General features: G+C 38.3%; 1 protein-coding gene across 2 annotated transcripts in view; it reads right to left on the reverse strand.

The window, feature by feature from the left end:
- SLC10A7 (solute carrier family 10 member 7) overlaps window positions 1-22,350 on the reverse strand; it is a 712,691-nt gene that overhangs the window by 160,497 nt on the left and 529,844 nt on the right. For both annotated transcript variants that reach the window (XM_053703716.1, XM_053703715.1), the window contains exons 8-9: window positions 14,708-14,873; window positions 5,460-5,511 (exon numbers count right to left, since the gene is read on the reverse strand). In XM_053703716.1, the coding sequence (XP_053559691.1) occupies window positions 5,460-5,511; window positions 14,708-14,873 (218 nt within the window). The remainder of the gene's footprint in view (window positions 1-5,459; window positions 5,512-14,707; window positions 14,874-22,350) is intronic.

Raw genomic sequence — 22,350 nt, forward strand, 5'->3', positions numbered from 1 at the left:
AAAGAGCTAAGATAGCCCTTTCCAAATTAACAGCATTAAGAGAGATGGGAGGCTTGGCACTCCCAAATTTAAGATTCTATAATCTCTGTTTTTTAGTCCGCATAGTAGCAGATTGGTTTACTAATAAGAATTATGTTCTAAATGTTGACTTAGAGTCTAATATTTGTGAACCTTACTCATTATTGGCCTTGGCACACTTGGAACCCAGAGATCTTCCAATAAGCATTAAAGAACTCAAATTTATTTTGAATCCACTTAAAGCTTGGTCTAGATTGACTAAAATTCTTTCAATATGCCCTAAGGCATCAAGGTATCTCCCTTTAACTAAAAATCCGAACTTCCAACCTGGTCTAGATTCACCGGTTTTTAATAGGTGGCATAACAATGGATTGGACAGAATTATTTATTTAATTGATCAGGATAGAAAATGTGTCAAATCTTTTGCACAATTGAGGGAAGATTATAATTTGGTAAATAAAGACTTCTTTGCTTATTTACAGATAAGACACTACATTATGGATCTAACATATAGGACTGGGTGGAGTTGGACTTTGGGCAAGCTAGAAACCTGGCTTACAATATCTAGAGATTCCTCCATGTCCATTTCTCCGTGCTATTATCTATTGAGCCTTAGTAAGGCGGCCCCGCTAGTGGAGAACCTAGCCCTATCTTGGAATAATTTAATCCCACATAGTAATATAGAACCTAAAATCATACAACTCTCTTTGAATAAGGTATTAAAAACAACTCTCTCTACTAATTGGCGAGACGCTCATCTGAAACTTCTGCACAGGGCATATTTCACCCCGGAGAGAGGCCTCAGAGTCCGAAACCCTGAATTTGACAAATGTCCTAGATGCTCTTATTTAGCTGCGGACCTAATACACATGTTCTGGTCTTGCCCTAGGATGAGAAATCTGTGGGGCAAGTTAGAATATTGGCTTAAGAATGTACTCAAAATTGAGCGGATGGCCCTCTCCTTGTTTCAGACTATATTCTGTCTGAGGCCTGGAAAGGAGCGTCAGCCTAATGAAAAACTAGTTAACTTAGCTATTTTAGCTGCCAGATACCTGATATGCAAGAAGTGGAAACTGAGGGCGATACCATCTATACCAGAAATTAGGAACCATTTAAAGAAACAATGTGTCTTAGAACAGAGAACTACTAATATAGACAATGAACGTGACGTAAAGAAATTTTTCCATAAATGGGCGCCTTTTATTAAGATTTTCCCCAATAGAGAAATCGACTATCTGATATCTCCATTTAAGAACTCGGAGCTAGTATTACTAGGTCTTTGGTGATCTGAGGTAGGTTAGTGCAAATTGAGAATTTTTGTTTTTCCCTTCCCTCCCCCCCCCCCCTTTTCCTTTTTTTTTCTTCTTCCTTCTGGTCAATAGGGTAGAGTGTGGGGGGAGGGAGGGAGGGGTAGGGGGGGATAAATATGGAAAAATTCCAACACTGAGTTACTAAAGACAAACTGAATAGTTCAGCTAATTTGGTATATGAGATGTAATATACAATTATTTTTTCTCTTGTAAGACTGCTATGGCTTTTCTTTTTTTTTTCCTGCTCTTTTCTCTTTTTTCTCACTGTTGTCTTACTCTAATATTGCCTTATATCGATGAAGCATAATAATATGTTGTTTTTTTTTTTTATTGTGAACTTGTACTCACTGTTGGATAAAATAAAATAATTTAAAAAAAAAATAAAAAAAAAAATTCATCTGAAATATGAGAAGTTTTAAAAGACCTTTTACGTTTACTGGAAGGAGGAATAACAGACAGAGCCTTCCTAATAGATTTAGAAACAAATTCTTTTACATTAACAGGAACATCCTGAACATTAGATGTTGAAGGAACAACAACAGGTAATGGATTATCTGCGTTAGCAAGCTTATCATGACATTCATCACAAACTACAGCCGGAGGAACAGTTACCACAAGTTTACAACAAATGCACTTAACTTTGGTAGAACCAGCATCAGACAGCGTCTTTCCAGAAGTAGATTCTGATCCAGGGTCAAGTTGAGACATCTTGCAATATGTAATAGAAAAAAAAAACAACATATAAAGCAAAATTATCAAATTTCTTAAATGACAGTTTCAGGAATGGGAAAAAAATGCCAATGAACAAGCCTCTAGCAACCAGAAGCAATGAAAAATGAGACTGAAATAATGTGAAAAAAAGGTGGAGACAAGAATGACGCCCACATTTTTTGGCGCCAAAAATGACGCCCACATTATTAGCGCTAAGAACAAACGCCTATATTTTTTTGGCGCCACGAATGACGCCACATCCGGTGACGCCGACAAAAATAACGCCCACATTTTTGGCGCAAAAAAACATCTGAACAACTTCCGGCGTCAATTAGGGCGCCGGAAATGACAAAATTTTTGCGCCAAAAAAGTCTGCGCCAAAAATGACGCAATAAATTGAAGCATTTTCAGCCCCCGCGAGCCTAACAGCCCACAGGGAAAAAAGTCAATTGAAAAAATTTTAAGGTAAGAAAAAAATGATCATTCATATGCATTATCCCAATAATGAAACTGACTGTCTGAAAATAAGGAATACTGATTACCCAGAATCATGGCAAATATAAGTTTAAACACATATATTTAGAACTTTACATATAAAGTGCCCAACCATAGCTTAGAGTGTCACAAAAAATAAGACTTACTTACCCCAGGACACTCATCTACATAAAGTAGATAGCCAAACCAGTACTGAAACGAGAATCAGTAGAGGTAATGGTATATAAGAGTATATCGTTGATCTGAAAAGGGAGGTAGGAGAAGAAATCTCTACGACCGATAACAGAGAACCTATGAAATAGATCCCCTAGAGGAAGACCATTGTATTCAAATAGGCAATACTCTCTTCACATCCCTCTGACATTCACTGCACTCTGAGAGGAAAACCAGGCTCCAGCCTGCTGCGAAGCGCATATCAACGAAGAATCTAGCACAAACTTACTTCACCACCTCCAGGGGAGGCAAAGTTTGTAAAACTGAATTGTGGGTGTGGTGAGGGGTGTATTTATAGGCATTTTGAGGTTTGGGAAACTTTGCCCCTCCTGGTAGGAATGTATATCCCATACGTCACTAGCTCATGGACTCTTGCTAATTACATGAAAGAAAATTTCTATAAAAGATGTTTATATTACCCAAATATGAAACTGACAGTCTGCAGAAGGAAATACATGAACCTGACTCATGGCAAATATAAGTACAATACATATATTTAGAACTTTATATAAATGCATAAAGTGCCAAACCATAGCTGAGGTTTCTTAAGTAATAAAAAACATACTTACCGAAAGACACCCATCCACATATAGCAGATAGCCAAACCAGTACAGAAACAGTTATCAGTAGAGGTAATGTTAAATTGAGAGTATATCGTAGATCTGAAAAGGGAGGTAGGAGATGAATCTCTACGACCGATAACAGAGAACCCATGAAATAGACCCCTGTTAGGGAAATCATCGTATTCAATAAGTGATACTCCCTTCACGTCCCTCTGACATTCGCTGTACTCTGAGAGGAATCGGGCTTCAACAATGCTGAGAAGCGCATATCAACGTAGAAATCTTAGCACAAACTTACTTCACCACCTCCATAGGAGGCAAAGTTTGTAAAACTGAATTATGGGTGTGGTGAGGGGTGTATTTATAGGCATTTTGAGGTTTGGGAAACTTTGCCCCTCCTGGTAGGATTGTATATCCCATATGTCACTAGCTCATGGACTCTTGCCAATTACATGAAAGAAAAATAATTATATTGCCTAAATCCAAAATTTCTCCCTCAGATGCACCCGAAGAATCTTCATCCTCAGACTTCTGAGAGGAAATACTTTGATTAGCCACTTCAGGATCAGAAACCTTACTTACTGTTTCTTTAAATTTCCTTTTCCTGCAGCATGGGAAAAGCAGATAGCGCCTCAGATACTGCAGAAGATACCTGGGCAGTAATACCTTGCAAAATAACTCCAGACGGAGCATGAGAGGAAATGCAGGGAACTGCGTGTGCAGATTAATAGGATTTGGACGCTTGAGGAGAAAGCTGCGGCACATCTGAAACAGGAGGCTCCTGAACAGCATCCGCCTTAGATAATGATGGCTCAGGGTCAAAAAGTCTATTTCTATAAGTTCTTTCAATACATGAACAAAAAGGTACTGGGGGTGTCACCTGGGCATCAAAACATAAGTTACAGGTAACATCCTGCACAGTCTCTTGATCCATAATACAAAAAGAAGCAAACAAGAAAAAAAAACTAACTTTTTTTTATTTTTTATCTTTTAACAAAGGATTTAATACAGAACCAAAAAAAACGTTCTTAAATAAATGTTCCCTTTAAATTTACCAAATCAAGAAAACATACCCAAGGTAACACTCTACACCTCAGCAGAATTACTGAGGTGCCCTACCTGTCCTGCAACCCGCAGCAAACTGAGGAGAAAAACAATCCCGTTTACAATCCGGATTTCCAGAGAAGCAAAAACCGCAAGAAGCCTTCTAAACAGCAGAGCCATCTGAAATATGGCCACCTCACTCTTACAGGAAGTGAAAAAAGCTCCAAAAAAACTCATCACAGAAACCGACATCACAGAATCAGAACCTCCCTAAAAGGGGTGGTCTTACAGCTGACAAAAAAAAGCCTTTTTTTAAAAAAAAAAACACAAAAAACTATTTTCTTGAAAAACAGGCTTAAAAACAAACAATAAAACCCCCCAAAAAAGTACATCATCTTTTACTAAAAACAGATCCTCACTGAGCCATCAATAAGATAAATAACTCCTCACACTAACAGTGCCTGCAAAAACTGCCATTAAAACCTGCACCCTGACAGGAATAATAAAAAATGTCCCCCTGCAGCGTTTCAGCTGAATAAGTGCCAAATGTTTCCCTGCTACATAGAAAAATAAAACTGGCACTTACCTCAATATTTATCTGTCTGGCAGCAGGACAGCTCACCTTCTGAAATACAGAAAAACTGAATAAACTTACTCAGGCTATCTAAATAGGGCAGTAAAATGATTTGGGAAAACGCAGTGAGGATTGTACCCCACAAGTTCCCAGTTGCTTAAAAGCCACCATTGCCTTACTGAAGAGGCTGACATGGGCTAAGGCTAGACCCTTTAGAAAGATCAGAGCAAACCTACTCTGCTTTAAAATAAAAAAAATCTTGATTGTAGATAAGACACCAAAACTTCACCTCCTCCTTGCACTGCAGGCAAAGAGAATGACTGGAGGTTATGGGTAAGGGAAGTGACATATATAGCAGCTTTTCTGTGGTGCTCTTTGCCTCTTCCTGCTGGCCAGGAGTGATATTCCCACTAGTAATTGATGATTCCGTGGACTCACCATATCTTAGGATAGAAATAATTATTTCACCAAAAACTGTATAAATCTTTACAGAAAACAGTAAAAACAAATGTACAAAAAATATATAAATACCTTGTAGAAAAGAGGAATGTAAGAAGCATGAAGGCGAGCTGGATAAAAAATACTGAAATGCACAAACAGAGAGAGCAGCTATGAACATTATGCACTTCACAAAATACAACACAGAGATTAAAAAATCCTGGGACACAGGAACTGATAGTTTCAAAATTTGACTTCTGTCTAATAACATTTCAGACTACTTTATTTATATATATATATATATATATATATATATATATATATATATATATATATATATATATATATATATATATATTATCAAGAAATAGATACGGGAGAGAAGCAATTGCTATATATATAGGCTAGTGAACAGGGTTACCTCAAATCGGTCCTTGTTTAATTTATAAATACATATGGTGCAAGCCCTTATATAGTATTATAATGTGTAATATAACAAGAGAACTCATCCTGGAAAATAACCAGGTTGAAAAAAGACAGGGAAACAGCACTCTTTTGAAAATAATCAATATTTACTAGCACAATTTGTATACATGAGTAGTAGAGGAGATGGCATTCGGGAGTCCTGCCTCCACCCTTGCACCGCAAGGATAGGCAAAATACACTGTGTGTGAAGTACAAAATCAGTTTGCAACAGTATTATTCATCAAAAGAAAACAAATACTATGGGACCTTACGAGTCCAATAGACAGAACCTGACCGGTCAGGGGATGTGCGGAGCAAGTTGCCAAATATAAAAATACAGCACAATACAAAGCTGACTTTAAGTAAAGCCTGTCACACTTCCTACACCCGGCTGCACACAGCACCTCTGTGAAGAGGTAGTTGCTGGGCAGGACAAAACGTAATAGGGGATCTAAGAAAGTGATGACAGCTTTATTACAAGCGGGATATGCTAGTCAAACATACCTTGCAATCTGTACATAGAAGAAATTATATTCAGAGGGGAAGCGTATACCAGAGATCAACTATACCCTGCTGCATCCGACACCTCACTCAGGAGGTATAGCAGCCGGGCAGGTAGAGTAATGGGATCTAAGTGATCAAGTGGAGACACGCCCTCAGGATATGTACAAAAGTAAATGAACAAGACATTTCAATCTTCATGTATGGATGACATGTTTTGCAGACAAGGTATTAATAAGCACATTTAAGCAGATAGCGTTATAGCATGCTATGCAGGGAAGCAGATGAATGTATTAGTATTAAGCATGTGTCTGTCCATTTGTTATTCGATAAACTGTAATCCTAGTAAGTTCCTAGAGAAAGCTGCGCCCCCTCTCGACAGAGTGGCGTTTGCCAAGTGCGAAATTCATGCACATAAGCCAGAGCTGATTAATGCAGTTAGCGGCAAGGAATCTAGTAACAATATGGAACCATACGACCTGATAGCTTCAGTGACAAATCGGCCGTGCCGAATAGCTGTGAGTCAATGACCATGGAAGCCAAAAGATGCCGAGTATTGATCCTGACTTTGCTTTAAATGTGCCTGGTAGAAAACCGCAGGACTTGTTTGCAGATTCTTTGCTTTGAGATCCTCATACGCACATCACGTGATCCGGTCGGCTGGACCTATGCCGACGCGCGTTTCACCCGTGCGTCCAAATTGCTTAACGGGCTTCGTCAGGGCGTGATATCCAGGGTGCACCTGTCACCCTATTTATACGCAGTGTCGTTATGCGCCTCTACTGAATTGCTTCTCTCCTGTATCTATTTCTTGATAATCTTTATATTTATACCAGGTTACTTAGGTTTATACCTTATTTCCCTGGTCTCCGGTGAGATAGATCCCCTAGCTAAGTAACCAGGTCTATCATACATTGCCCTGGAATAATTTAGGAGTAATTTAAGCATTCTGGATACCTTGCCTCCTGCTTTGAGCCGTGAGTTTTTGGCATAAGTATTACTGTACAAGACGCAATTAGAATGGCATTCACATTTTCAGATGAAAATTGGGAGGCTGAACTTACAGCTTCCCTATCTGTATCCAATTTGGAAGAGAGTCAGGATACTAGCAGCAATACACCAGTTAACATTTATGGTGCTTTTAAGAGCTATAAAAAACAACTTGTAAAACAAGTAAAACTCAGGGCTGAGACATCAAGCCTTGAGAATTACATTAAAATGAACATCATCCCGAGGGGTTTACGTCTTCGACTGGACCCTGGGACTAATCTGAGGGAAGACGAGGGAGGTGAAGAGTTTATGGAAGGTTGGAATTCCAGCCTCTCAGACTGTTCCATCATTTTGATGAAAAAAATGGTTGTTCGTAATAAAGAAAGACTTGAAAAGACCATTACTCAGGCCGAGGAATCACTTAAACTGGTTAATACTTTTTCAAGCAATACAAACTTTGCAAAATTAAATGAGGAGATAAAAGAACAAATATCAAGGTTACAAAATGATATTAAACTAAGAAAAGGTAGGAAATTCTCGCGAGACAATGATGATTATAAAAATAAAAAAGTTTATAATTATCTACCACAAAGAAGTTCCTACGACTCGGGTACTGATGGGTCAGATATAGAATCTGAGCACCGAAGACCTACCCGTAGGAACTCGCAGTCTTTTTTAGGAGAAGGAGGAGAGGGGGAAGAAAAAGGAGGAGGGAAGACAGCAAGTACACACTTAGAAGAGAGGAGGTATCCCTCCAGACAACGTCGGCAACGGAGTTACGACCAGAACCAAGCGAACTACCCTCGGGGCAGATCGCGAGGGTTCCGGGGTCGAAGGGGATATTGAATGATTCTGAAGAGGGTCTCCAGATAATCAATCTGTCCTCCTTCAAATTGAATCTCATGCATATAGAGGTTTTAAAAAAAGGACTAACCTTTTGTCCTACTAATTCACTTAATAAGTTTAAGTTCATTAAAGACCTACACCTATTTGCACGTCGTGTTGTACTATCGCAAATTATGAAAGGCAAAAGTAGACACCTGGTGGAGGATGTTGCTCTAAATAGAGAAGACACATCCAGCATACTAAACCTTCAGAGTCTTTTGGCAGATAGTGAAGGCAGTCAATATGTCCCCTCGCAGATGGAAGATTCCATCCAGTATAAGAGGTTTCACTCTAACTTTAAGGCAAAATCCAAATACATGCCACAGCTATCCATGGTACCAGCTGTGAATATTTTCGTCAGAGAAGTTGAAAAACAAATCTTAGAACTACCCTTTACTGGATTGGTCAATGACAATCTAACTAAGTCTGAAAGAAAGGCACTAAACCAGCTAATGAATGCCAAGGGCTTTGTAATAAAACCCGCGGATAAGGGTGGGAATTTGGTTCTCTGGGACGAAAATATGTATACTCTGGAGGTAAAACGCCAACTCTTGGACAAAACATTCTACAAGAGTTTAACGTTTAACCCTATCCCTGCACTACAATTTGCACTTTTCAATATTTTGAAAGAAGCAAGGAGTAAGGATATTATAACATCCACTGAATTTAAGTACTTATATCCTGAACATCCGGTGATGCCTGTATTCTACTGTATCCCGAAGATCCACAAGAATGCCAACCATCCACCAGGTAGACCAATCGTGGCAGGTATAGGCAGCCTTACCGAGAATCTGGGCAACTACGTGGACTCCTTTCTTAGACCCTTCCTCATAACCCTACCATCTTACATCATGGATACCTCGGATTTCCTACGAAAGATCGACAGGCTGGTGATCCCTGAGAATGCCATCCTTGTCACCCTTGACGTGGAGGGACTGTATTCATCAATCCCACACGAAGTAGGACTCAGGGCCTGCAAGCATTTCCTATCGACGAGAGGCATGAGCGCGGTGCAACATACTGACTTTGTGATTGAACTGCTAAAATTTACACTTACAAACAACGTATTCATGTTTGACAACAAGATATATTCCCAGCAACAGGGCACAGCAATGGGAGCAACATGTGCTCCCACCTATGCGTGTCTCCATCTAGGCATCTGGGAAATGGAAGAAGTGTACCAGAATCCCCTCTTCGACGAGAACATCCACATATGGCTACGATATGTGGATGACGTTTTCCTCGTCTGGGAAGGCTCGGAGCAGAATCTAAAAGAATTTGTGAATTCTTTAAATATGAACAAGAGCAATATCTCACTCACCTTACAGTTTAGTAAGGAAGAAATATCCTTTTTGGATATAAACGTGAAGATCAAAGATGGCTGTTTAATGACAGAAAACTATCGCAAAAGTACGGCCACCAATAGCCTTCTTCACGCTTCCAGTCATCACCCCAGTCACCTTAAAAGAGGCATCCCCAAGGGCCAATTTCTCAGGCTACGCCGAAATTGTTCCACAAAAGGGAAGTATTATCAACATGCGGCTGAAATGGAAAAAAGGTTTTTGAATAGAGGATATTCAAAGAGGATAGTGAAACAAGCCCTAACCGGTGCGGCTCATCTAAATAGAGATAGCCTTCTGGTACCCAAAGAAAAAACTGGTGAATCAAAAATTAGATTAGTCACTGAGTACAACTGCCACTGGACATCACTAAAACAGATCTTGGCACACAATTGGCACACTTTGATTAGTGATGAAGCTGTTTCACGTGATGTTGGGGATTTTCCAAACATCACGGCCAAAAGGGCACCGAATCTAAAAGACAAATTGGTGAGGAGCCAATATTTGTCGACTCCTAAACAACAGAATTGGCTGTCCAAACATAGATCCTATGGCAACCACCCCTGTGGTAAATGTGTTGCATGCAAGTATATGGTTAAAACCAAACAATTTGCAACACACACAGGAAAAACATACACTCTTAAACACTTTGTGAACTGCAATACGGAAGGGGTTATCTACCTTCTTTCATGTAGCTGTCCGCGGTATTACGTGGGAAAAACGAGAAGGGCCATAAAAGACCGGATAACAGAGCACCGGGACGATGTGAAATATAAGAACCAGAAAAGTAATGTTGCTAAACATTACGAACACATGCATGACAGCAATCCTGACTCTCTCTCCTTTATCGGTATAGATAGGGGTATAACCAACAATAGAGGGGGGGATAACGATAAAATTCTCCTCCAAAAGGAATGCAGGTGGATCTCAGTTTTGGGCACACAGCTTCCTGCAGGCCTCAATGATAAATTGGATATGGCCTGCTTTTTATAATTGGATACATTCTCTTGCGTCTTGCATTACAGTTGACTAAATTCTGTTAATCATAAATCAATAGATGTTTGCAACATTAATATATTTATATTTTTCTTTTTTACATTTCTTAAAATATGCAATGTAAAGTAGGATATGTCCTTTTAATACTTTTTGTTTGAATATCGACACTTTGTGTCTTTTTTCCAATTGTTGATACTTTGTATATATCTGCAATATTTTCACCCGTCAGTAGAGGCGCATAACGACACTGCGTATAAATAGGGGGACAGGTGCACCCTGGATATCACGCCCTGACGAAGCCCGTTAAGCAATTTGGACGCACGGGTGAAACGCGCGTCGGCATAGGTCCAGCCGACCGGATCACGTGATGTGCGTATGAGGATCTCAAAGCAAAGAATCTGCAAACAAGTCCTGCGGTTTTCTACCAGGCACATTTAAAGCAAAGTCAGGATCAATACTCGGCATCTTTTGGCTTCCATGGTCATTGACTCACAGCTATTCGGCACGGCCGATTTGTCACTGAAGCTATCAGGTCGTATGGTTCCATATTGTTACTAGATTCCTTGCCGCTAACTGCATTAATCAGCTCTGGCTTATGTGCATGAATTTCGCACTTGGCAAACGCCACTCTGTCGAGAGGGGGCGCAGCTTTCTCTAGGAACTTACTAGGATTACAGTTTATCGAATAACAAATGGACAGACACATGCTTAATACTAATACATTCATCTGCTTCCCTGCATAGCATGCTATAACGCTATCTGCTTAAATGTGCTTATTAATACCTTGTCTGCAAAACATGTCATCCATACATGAAGATTGAAATGTCTTGTTCATTTACTTTTGTACATATCCTGAGGGCGTGTCTCCACTTGATCACTTAGATCCCATTACTCTACCTGCCCGACTGCTATACCTCCTGAGTGAGGTGTCGGATGCAGCAGGGTGTAGTTGATCTCTGGTATACGCTTCCCCTCTGAATATAATTTCTTCTATGTACAGATTGCAAGGTATGTTTGACTAGCATATCCCGCTTGTAATAAAGCTGTCATCACTTTCTTAGATCCCCTATTACGTTTTGTCCTGCCCAGCAACTACCTCTTCACAGAGGTGCTGTGTGCAGCCGGGTGTAGGAAGTGTGACAGGCTTTACTTAAAGTCAGCTTTGTATTGTGCTGTATTTTTATATTTGGCAACTTGCTCCGCACATCCCCTGACCGGTCAGGTTCTGTCTATTGGACTCGTAAGGTCCCATAGTATTTGTTTTCTTTTGATGAATAATACTGTTGCAAACTGATTTTGTACTTCACACACAGTGTATTTTGCCTATCCTTGCGGTGCAAGGGTGGAGGCAGGACTCCCGAATGCCATCTCCTCTACTACTCATGTATACAAATTGTGCTAGTAAATATTGATTATTTTCAAAAGAGTGCTGTTTCCCTGTCTTTTTTCAACCTGGTTATTTTCCAGGATGAGTTCTCTTGTTATATTACACATTATAATATATATATATATATATATATATATATATAGTCTTACTTCAATAAGGGACTGCACTCGCTGGGTTTAGTTCAAAGAATGATTAAATATTTATTGTGGTAACGTTTCGGGGTTTGCAGACCCCCAGCGAGTGCAGTCCCTTATTGAAGTAAGACTGTTTGCATTATCGACTCGGCACCCTGGTTGATGACCCTATTGCATTGCGAGTGCAGACACACACGGAGGATATATATATATATATATATATATATATATATATATATATATAAATATATATATATGCAAACAGCCCTTTCTGGCTCCAGCGTTGGGGGGCTCCTGTACTTGAAATAAATTTGCCAACCCTACTTTAAAATAAGAAGTCTATGCCAAAAAAATGAAACAAATTTTCAGATTGTTTCAGGGTGCTGTACACAGTAGAGCTAGGTAGTTTTTTTCATTGAGAAATTATTGAATACAATTTGAAGCTTTAAGTCGATAAAGATATGTAATGGTGATTCAAATGTGCCTGCTCGAGACTTAGTGTCACTAAAGTCAAGTTTATTCAGCAAGGTATCTGGTGCACTGCAGTCTAACTGTTCTTACTCTCCTTGTGTTACAACTGAAAGCAAATTATGTTTGTTGTTTTTAACCTGCCCGCCGAGTGGACGCTAACACTGACTGCCCATACCCTCAGGACATTCACAAACTGTACAGTGTGCTCCACTGAAAATGATCAGAGTGTTGCAGCCTACTTGCTTGAGGGGCATTACAGATGGAATACCTCTGTAGCAGGGACATGGGGAGCACAAACAATGACTGGGGCTACACTAGTATGCTGCTCCTGAAGAGTGGCAATGCATTGTGGCTCCTGAGCAGGGCTTTGTAGAAGTTAAGCACATAGTTACTAAGATACACTCGTGTTTTAATAAAATGCTCTAATGAATTAGAGCATTTTATTATTCCACTACCATGTCTCTTTAAAAAAAAAAAATCTCTAATGCGTCAGAGGATTATGCCACTATTTCTTGCATATAACCATAACTTTAAACCGTGCAAAAGGGTTAGACACATTGTTTAAGTCCAAAGCAGCAATGCATTACTGGAACCTCTCTAAGCAGATAAAATAATCTAATTATTAGAGTCATATGTGCATAGCATTTCTGAAGGGGGGTTAAACAGCACATTATGGCATTTTATTTTTGGATGTTTATGTTCCTTTAAGCAGACTTAAATGATCATAATGCTACAGTAATAAAATGCTCTATTTTCTTATTGTTCTCCCCTTACTATTTGTTTAAAGGGACATAAAACCCAAAAAGTTTCTTTCATGATTTAGGTAGAACATACAATTTTAAACAACTTTCCAGTTTACTTTTATTATCAAATTTGCTTCATTTTCTTGTTATTATTTGTTGAAGGAGCAGCAATGCACTACTGGTTTCTAACTGAAGACATGGGTGAGCCAATGACAATCAGTATATATATGCAGCCACCAATCAGCAGCAAGAACCTAGGCTCTTTGCTGCTCCTGAGCTTTCCTAGATAAACCTTTCAGCAAAGGATAACAAGAGAAGGAGGCAAATTAAATAATATAAGTAATTTGGAAAGTTGTTTAAAATCGCATGCTCTTTCTGAATCATAAACGAAAAAAATGTGGGTTTCATGTCCCTTTAAGCACCACACAGGAGCATATGGTCAAAGGTACATTAAACACTTTGAGATGGTAATATAAAATGTTAAAGCATATATATATACATACATACACTTTGCAATATGCTTTTTATTATTTATTTTGTCCCCTTTTCCTGTAATTCAATTCTGAAATTGTGAGCTTTTCAGTTCCTGTTAGAAATGGAAGTGCAGAACATTGTTATATTAAACACAGCCATTGGCTGCACATTATAGTGATCTATTTATAATTGTCCCTGATTGGCCACAGCAGAAAAGGTAACCTAAGTTACAACATGGCAGCTCCCATTGTTTTATAGACACTAAACTTTTACATCTATTTTGTCAAAATTTAAACAGCTACTGAAACTTCAGAAAATACATCAATATGTTATTCTCAAACTAAGCTATTCTTTAAATGTATTATTTTATAAAGCACTTGTTTAGTGTTTAATGTCCCTTTAAAGTCAGATCAGGGGTAGCAACTCTCTTCTGCTGGTGATTTGTGGCTGTGTGCATATGTTGCTCCACAAATGATGCGGAGGTGAACCTCTTTTTTTGAAGTTAATAATTATAGGAAAATAACAGTGCAAAAATAAAATGCTCTATTACATTATTATTGTACTATTATGTGAAGGGAAACATTCACCGACTTACACATAATAGTAAAAAAAAATATTTATAATTATAAGTTTACATCAGTAACAAAATTATTGTTGTCTTTCTTTTCAAACCCTCCCCACTATACAAGAAAAATGATACTATCATATTTGTGGTGGCTAAAGTGATGCGTTGGCACACGCAGGATTTATTCTGTCATCAGATACCTAACCGCATAATACACAGCTATACATTCAGTATCCTCTCTACCTCCATCTAATTCTCTTCCCCAATCCAATTAATCCCCTGTAAAGGCTGCCATGTAAGGATTTTTTATGAGGAAGTGCTTTACATTTACTTTTAATATTGACCATAATATTGTATAATTTTACATAAAGAAGCACGTTGTTCACTTACTAATAAACACGATTACCACCAAGCTAAAAGTATCCAGGTCGATAGTTGGGTTTGCAAATGTATCACAGAAGGTTGTGTAGATAATCATCAGAAGGACACAGCTGCTAATTGCTCCAAACGGAGGCTTTTTCCTTTCTAGCCAGTCCTTGATGTATCGCCGTACGATCTGCAAAAGAGAAGGCAACAGGTTGCTTTGTTCAGCACATGCAGGGACAGCTACTTGGGCATCACAAAATGAATTTGACAGCAGAAAGACATAAAGAGGAGACAATAATTCGAATGACTGCCACATTGGATTTCAAAAGCTTCCCAGCCGCTATAGTCATCTTTTGGGGAATTTAACATTTTTAGTGCAACTTCCACTGGGCACCCATAATGAGAGTATATTTTCAACTGCATTCAAATCTATCCTTAATTATGTCAAATGTTCTTTGCTAGCTGTCACAGAGACAAGCCCATTAAGCCTCCCTGATGTTTATCTCCTCTGCTGATACTAATGGATGTGTGTAATTATCACAATCCCTCTTGCATCAACAGACAATTCTGAGTGCAACTTTAGGAATCTTAAAATTGTGACATCTTTAGGAATTTCATGACGGCAGATAATCGAAAGTGATCCATGGAACATTTTAATATTTAAAGAGCAAAGGATGCACCAGAAGTTTTTAATTAAATTATAACTTATGCTTGAAAAGCAAAAGTGTATGTGTTGGGGGAGTTTAAATAATTCAAAGTCTGAGTATCTGGAGTTTTCATAAATCTAAAGACAAATGCCATTTGAATACTTTCATTTTAATAAAATGAATGTGCACAAAACTAATCACTACCTGGTTAATTAGAAAAAAAGACAACAAAAAATATTTTAAAAAAAGAATAAAAAAAAAAAAAAATAGAAAAAAAAAAAAAGAATAAAACTTTTGTTTTAAAAATGTATGACTTATGCCACACTTGGCAGTGTTGGCATTCAAGGTACCACTTGTAAGCAGGTATTGAATAAGCTAATGAAATGGTTAACTAATAAACAATAAGAATCAAAGGGTTAAAAAAACACAAAAAAAGAAGAAAATTTGAAAATTACAAACAAAAATAGTTTTATAAAAGGCAGATAATATCCTATTTAGGGCCAGATTACAAGTGAAGCGCTAAATATATTGATTTCATGAAAGTGATATTTGCGATCCACTGTGTAATACCAGCGCACGCTAATGTGTGCTGGTATTACAAATTGTTAGCAATGCGAACGCGAGTTTAAGCTCACACTGCTTAGAAGCATTGAGCTCACAAGAGTGCACTACCATAGGCTCCAATGGGAGCCTCGTTCTCAAGTCGCCGGAAAAAAAAGGTACTTTTCAGTGCTGTTTTTTTTTCCTAACAACCCACTCCCACCAAGTTTAGCCCCAAAATACTTCCTAGGGCAGTTATTTTATTAAAAAATAAAGATGCGGCTATCTTTATTATTTAATAAAATACACTAAACTGCATTTTGGGGGCATTTTTGGCACATTTATAAAATTAACCAGAGATCTGATCGATCTTGTGGTAGCAATAACCAGCCACTTGTAATGGCTGATTAATTATCACGGGCCTTCAAACGGGTAAATATGCCCGTTTGTGGGCGTTCGATAATTTAGTGCTCCACTTGTAATCTAGCCCATACTTGTTAAAGGGACATAGTGCAAAAACAAAATGTTGTTATGTGTTATTGCTCTATTGCTTCATATAACTTAAGGGCCAATCATAAAGTGATTGTGATCAACCCCTTAATGTTTAACCCCTGCAAAGGGGTTAAACCCAAAGTTAAAGTCAGCTCCATTGCAGCAACGTACTGCTGGGACCTAAAAGAACACATATGGTGTGCCAATGACAAGAGGCATATTTATGAAGGCACCAATCACCAGCTAGCTAAAACACAATAGAATTAAATTCAAAAGTCTCTTAAAACTGCTTGCTTTATCTAAACCATAAAAGTTTAATTTCCCATGGCCCTTTAAGGTTTCTCCTAATACCTCCTATTACTATTTCAAGCATTATGTCCATGCCTTGTCAATGAGTTTAGAAATATAATGAGGTGATACAACCAGGACACTATAGCCTTCATAGGGTAAAATGGTTTCCGATCTGTTTACATTTAAGTAAAGGAATTTTGGTCTGTCACTGTAGGGGGAATACAGGTCAATTAACCTGCAGATTCCGTCATGTTATAACAGTTGTTACATGGGATGTACCACACCAGACAAATAGCCCATCTATCTCATAGGAGGTACTTTTTCTTTAGGTACTAATTGGACATCTGCCCATTTTATTAGGTTTGATCACAATTATATCTTTGTATATCATATATCATATCTGACAGAGATTGATATAGTAACATAAAAAGATCTGAGCAATCTGTTTAATGGGCACACAGCATATGCAGCCTATGCTCTGCAATTGTGTCATATTAACCTTTAATGCATATTATAATGATTACAGTTTAGAGTGTGTGTTAAAAAGAATTGTAAATTGAGCAAATATGAAAAACGTAACTGAGGTTTGTTTCTAAGGACTAGTGCAGAAGTCTCTAAGGGATATCTCTTCTGCCCAGAACTGATCTAATATAGAGCAAAGCATTAAAAAAAAACAAAAAAAACAACGCAGCATTGGGAGATTTTTTTTTTTACTAGGAAATTAAATATCAGCCATCACAAAATACGTGAAACCTTCATTTCTGCATTTAATATAAAAAAAATACATTAAAATGTTTATGTTTGCTACAGGGACATAAAGGTGTAATAAAAAGATCCTAATGCATAAGAACATTTTCTTATTGCCCTATTGCTTCTATATAACAATACGTTTAAAACCACAGAGGGTGAAACACACAGTTAAAGGGCAATTATACACTCATTTTCTCTTTGCAGAAATGTTTTGTAGATGATCTATTTATATAGCCCATAAAGTTTTTTGTTTTTTTTAAATGTATAATTTTGCTTATTTTTAAATAACATTGCTCTAATTTTCAGACTCCTAACCAAGCCCCAAAGTTTTATGTGAATACCGATGTATACCTACCCCAGCTTGCTCCTGTTTGTGTAAAGGGTCTTTTCATATGCAAAAGAAGGGGGAGGGGGGGGGAGTGTCTTATTTCCCTCTTGCAGTGGGCTTTCCAACTGCATTTTCAACAGAGCTAAACTGAAAGCTTCTAAGTAAGTTTTTAAACAGTTTTATACTGGATTTGTATATCAGTATCTGTGCATCTTATCCTTTATAGTAGTGTCTATTACATGCAGTTATATGAAAATTAGTGTATACTGTCCCTTTAAAGTCAGTTGTGGAGCAGCAATGCATGAGCTTAGCATGGATGGATGGTGACTGACAGTTATGTACATATACTGCCCCGACTGGCTCAGTGGCCGTGTTTAGTTCATGATGGGCAATGCATTGCCCCTCTACAGCTGTGCAGGCACATGACAGTGCAATAAGGCAATGCAACACAATAACAAAGCCCTAAGAGGAAATAACTGGTGACCAACATTTACAGTTTGAAAACACAGTAAATCAAAATGCCCAGAAAAAAATATAAACTGAGAAACAGATAAATGTGTCCTGAAAAATATCAGAGTACAATGGGTTTTATTTGTCACAACACATTTTATACAGTACATTTTATAAAATGCTAATTTTAAGACTACATTCATGATTCCAAAATCATATCAATATTTCTGTAAATCACATGCTACAATAAAATGCTCTAGTCTAAAGGGCTTTACGAACACAAACACATGTATCATAACAGTCAGCCATGTGCACACTGATCCAAACGTTTTCTGAGTTTTTAAAAAGAGTATTTAAAGATACTTAGATGAATCACACAAAAATATGTATTTATGAACAGTATGTTGTATGCACACAGATAAAATATAATGTAGTATTTTAATGATAAGTGCTAAAAGGCTACAATATAGTGCTTATCCAAATGCACATTCATGTAAATACATACGCAGTAACATAAGTATTTGTTTTATTTTATATTCAGTTTCTTATCACCCAAGTAAGGAAGAATGAAAATTGGAAAAAAATCTCTATGCTCTAAGCTGATACCCAATTGGTCTCATTTTGACATCTGCAGATATAACAAAGTTTGTTGCAGGAAACTTTACCCTTGCTGGACAACCTTATTTGAGATAAATATCTGCTGTTGCAATAACACTGAACAACAAAAAAAACTACACTTAGAAAATCCATATAAAACCAGCTGCAGGTTTAAAAATGAAATCAAACTGCTTAACAAATTTATCCTCCAGCAGCATAGGGTACGGAATCCTGATCCCCTAAAGTTTGTTATTCTTCTCTAAGCAAAGCTCATAAATGCTCAATTTTAAAATTAAGGAAACAGCATCATGGTCCTGATCAGGATTAGAACTACAGTACTCAAAAGAGATTACTCCCTCTGAAGATGGATCAAAGACCTCAGAGTCTGTATCCTGAATATTTTTAGTAGTAATATCTGCAGAAGGCAAACCCATGTTAGATAGAGAATAAGAGGATAAATGTTTGTGCTTACTTGAAGGAGGTATCAGGTGTACTTTTTTATGAGAAAGCAGAAGTTACATTTTTATTAAATGCATGACGTCTTTACATTCATTCCAAATCGTAATTTTACTCAAACAAGGAACAGAAAAACCGCCTCCCCAATTTTGTTAAAATCTCTGACTTATATATATATATATATATATACTGTATTAACAGGCAAGTAAAGTGCTTTACTTTAGTGAATTTAAAAAAGGGCAATTTGGTATGTTTGTACAGTATTTTGTAAAGTATTTTAGTCTAATACTTGGAGGATGTTCCTCCCACATTTAATAGAGCTGTGAAAGGGATAAGTGTGTATGCTCTCCTACTAATCAGTGTGCACTACCTGTTAGTTTCAAAATTAAAATAAACAGCTTTAATGTCTCCTTTTCATGCAAACAAATGTATTTTAGTATGTTTAAAAAAAAATAATAATATCCTTTATTGGAATATTTTCTCTTGTTAAGTGTATCCAGTCCACGGATCATCCATTACTTGTGGGATATTCTCCTTCCCAACAGGAAGTTGCAAGAGGATCACCCACAGCAGAGCTGCTATATAGCTCCTCCCCTCACTGCCATATCCAGTCATTCTCTTGCAACTCTCAACTAAGATGGAGGTCGTAAGAGGACTGTGGTGTTTTATACTTAGTTTATTTCCTCAATCAAAAGTTTATTATTTTTAAATGGTACCGGAGTGTACTGTTTATCTCAGGCAGTATTTAGAAGAAGAATCTGCCTGCGTTTTCTATGATCTTAGCAGAAGTAACTAAGATCCTTTGCTGTTCTCACATATTCTGAGGAGTGAGGTAACTTCAGAGGGGGAATAGCGTGCAGGTTTTCCTGTAATAAGGTATGTGCAGTTAAAATATTTTTCTAGGGAATGGAATTTGCTAGAAAATGCTGCTGATACCGAAGTAATGTAAGTAAAGCCTTAAATGCAGTGATAGCGACTGGTATCAGGCTTATTAATAGAGATACATACTCTTATAAAAGTGTATTTTAAAACGTTTGCTGGCATGTTTAATCGTTTTTTACATATGTTTGGTGATAAAACTTATTGGGGCCTAGTTTTTTCCACATGGCTGGCTTGAATTTTGCCTAGAAACAGTTCCCTGAGGCTTCCCACTGTTGTAATACGAGTGGGAGGGGCCTATTTTGGCGTTTTTTTGCACAGCAAAAATTACAGACACAGACATCCAGCTTCTTCCTGCATGATCCAGGACTTCTCTGAAGGGCTCAAAAGGCTTCAAAAGTCGTATTGAGGGGGGTAAAAAGCCACAGTAGAGCTGTGGCAGTTGTTGTGACTGTTTAAAAAACGTTTTTGTCATTTGTTATTCCGTTTTTGGTATTAAGGGGTTAATCATCCATTTGCAAGTGGGTGCAATGCTCTGCTAACTTATTACATAATCTGTAAAAATTTTGTTAGTGTAACTGCATTTTTTCACTGTTATTTCAAAATTTGGGAAAATTTGTGTTTCTTAAAGGCGCAGTAACGTTTTTTATATTGCTTGTAAACTTGTTTTAAAGTGTTTTCCAAGCTTGCTAGTCTCATTGCTAGTCTGTTTAAACATGTCTGACACAGAGGAACCAACTTGTTCATTATGTTTGAAAGCCATGGTGGAGCCCCATAGGAGAATGTGTACTAAATGTATTGATTTCACCTTAAACAGTAAAGATCAGTCTTTATCTATAAAAGAATTATCACCAGAGGGTTCTGTCGAGGGGGAAGTTATGCCGACTAACTCTCCCCACGTGTCAGACCCTTCGCCTCCCGCTCAGGGAACGCACGCTAATATGGCGCCAATTACATCAGGGACGCCCATAGCGATTACCTTGCAGGACATGGCTGCAATCATGAATAATACCCTGTCAGAGGTATTATCTAGATTGCCTGAATTAAGAGGCAAGCGCGATAGCTCTGGGGTTAGGAGAGATACAGAGCGCGCAAATGCTGTTAGAGCCATGTCTGATACTGCGTCACAGTATGCAGAACATGAGGACGGAGAGCTTCAGTCTGTGGGTGACATCTCTGACTCGGGGAAACCTGATTCAGAGATTTCTAATTTTAAATTTAAGCTTGAGAACCTCCGTGTATTGCTTGGGGAGGTATTAGCTGCTCTGAATGACTGTAACACAGTTGCAATTCCAGAGAAATTGTGTAGGCTGGATAGATACTATGCGGTGCTGGTGTGTACTGACGTTTTTCCTATACCTAAAAGGCTTACAGAAATTATTAGCAAGGAGTGGGATAGACCCGGTGTGCCCTTTTCCCCACCTCCTATATTTAGAAAAATGTTTCCAATAGACGCCACTACACGGGACTTATGGCAGACGGTCCCTAAGGTGGAGGGAGCAGTTTCTACTACAAAGCGTACCACTATCCCGGTTGAGGACAGTTGTGCTTTTTCAGATCCAATGGATAAAAAATTGGAGGGTTACCTTAAGAAAATGTTTATTCAACAAGGTTTTATTTTACAGCCCCTTGCATGCATTGCGCCTGTCACTGCTGCGGCGGCATTCTGGTTTGAGGCCCTGGAAGAGGCCATTCAGACAGCACCATTGAATGAAATTATTGACAAGCTTAGAACGCTTAAGCTAGCTAACTCATTTGTTTCTGATGCCATTGTTCATTTGACTAAACTAACGGCTAAGAATTCCGGATTCGCCATCCAGGCGCGTAGGGCGCTATGGCTTAAATCCTGGTCAGCTGACGTGACTTCAAAGTCTAAATTACTCAACATTCCTTTCAAGGGGCAGACCTTATTCGGGCCTGGCTTGAAGGAAATTATTGCTGACATTACTGGAGGCAAGGGTCATACCCTTCCTCAGGACAGGGCCAAATCAAAGGCCAAACAGTCTAATTTTCGTGCCTTTCGAAATTTCAAGGCAGGAGCAGCATCAACTTCCTCCGCTCCAATACAAGAGGGAACTGTTGCTCATTCCAGACAGGCCTGGAAAACTAACCAGTCCTGGAACAAGGGCAAGCAGGCCAGAAAGCTGCTGCTGCCCCCAAGACAGCATGAAGGAATGGCCCCCTATCCGGAAACGGATCTAGTGGGGGGCAGACTTTCTCTTTTCGCCCAGGCGTGA

Source organism: Bombina bombina, chromosome 2 (genome assembly GCF_027579735.1).
Source record: "Bombina bombina isolate aBomBom1 chromosome 2, aBomBom1.pri, whole genome shotgun sequence".
In the NCBI taxonomy this organism is placed as follows: Eukaryota; Metazoa; Chordata; class Amphibia; order Anura; family Bombinatoridae; genus Bombina; species Bombina bombina.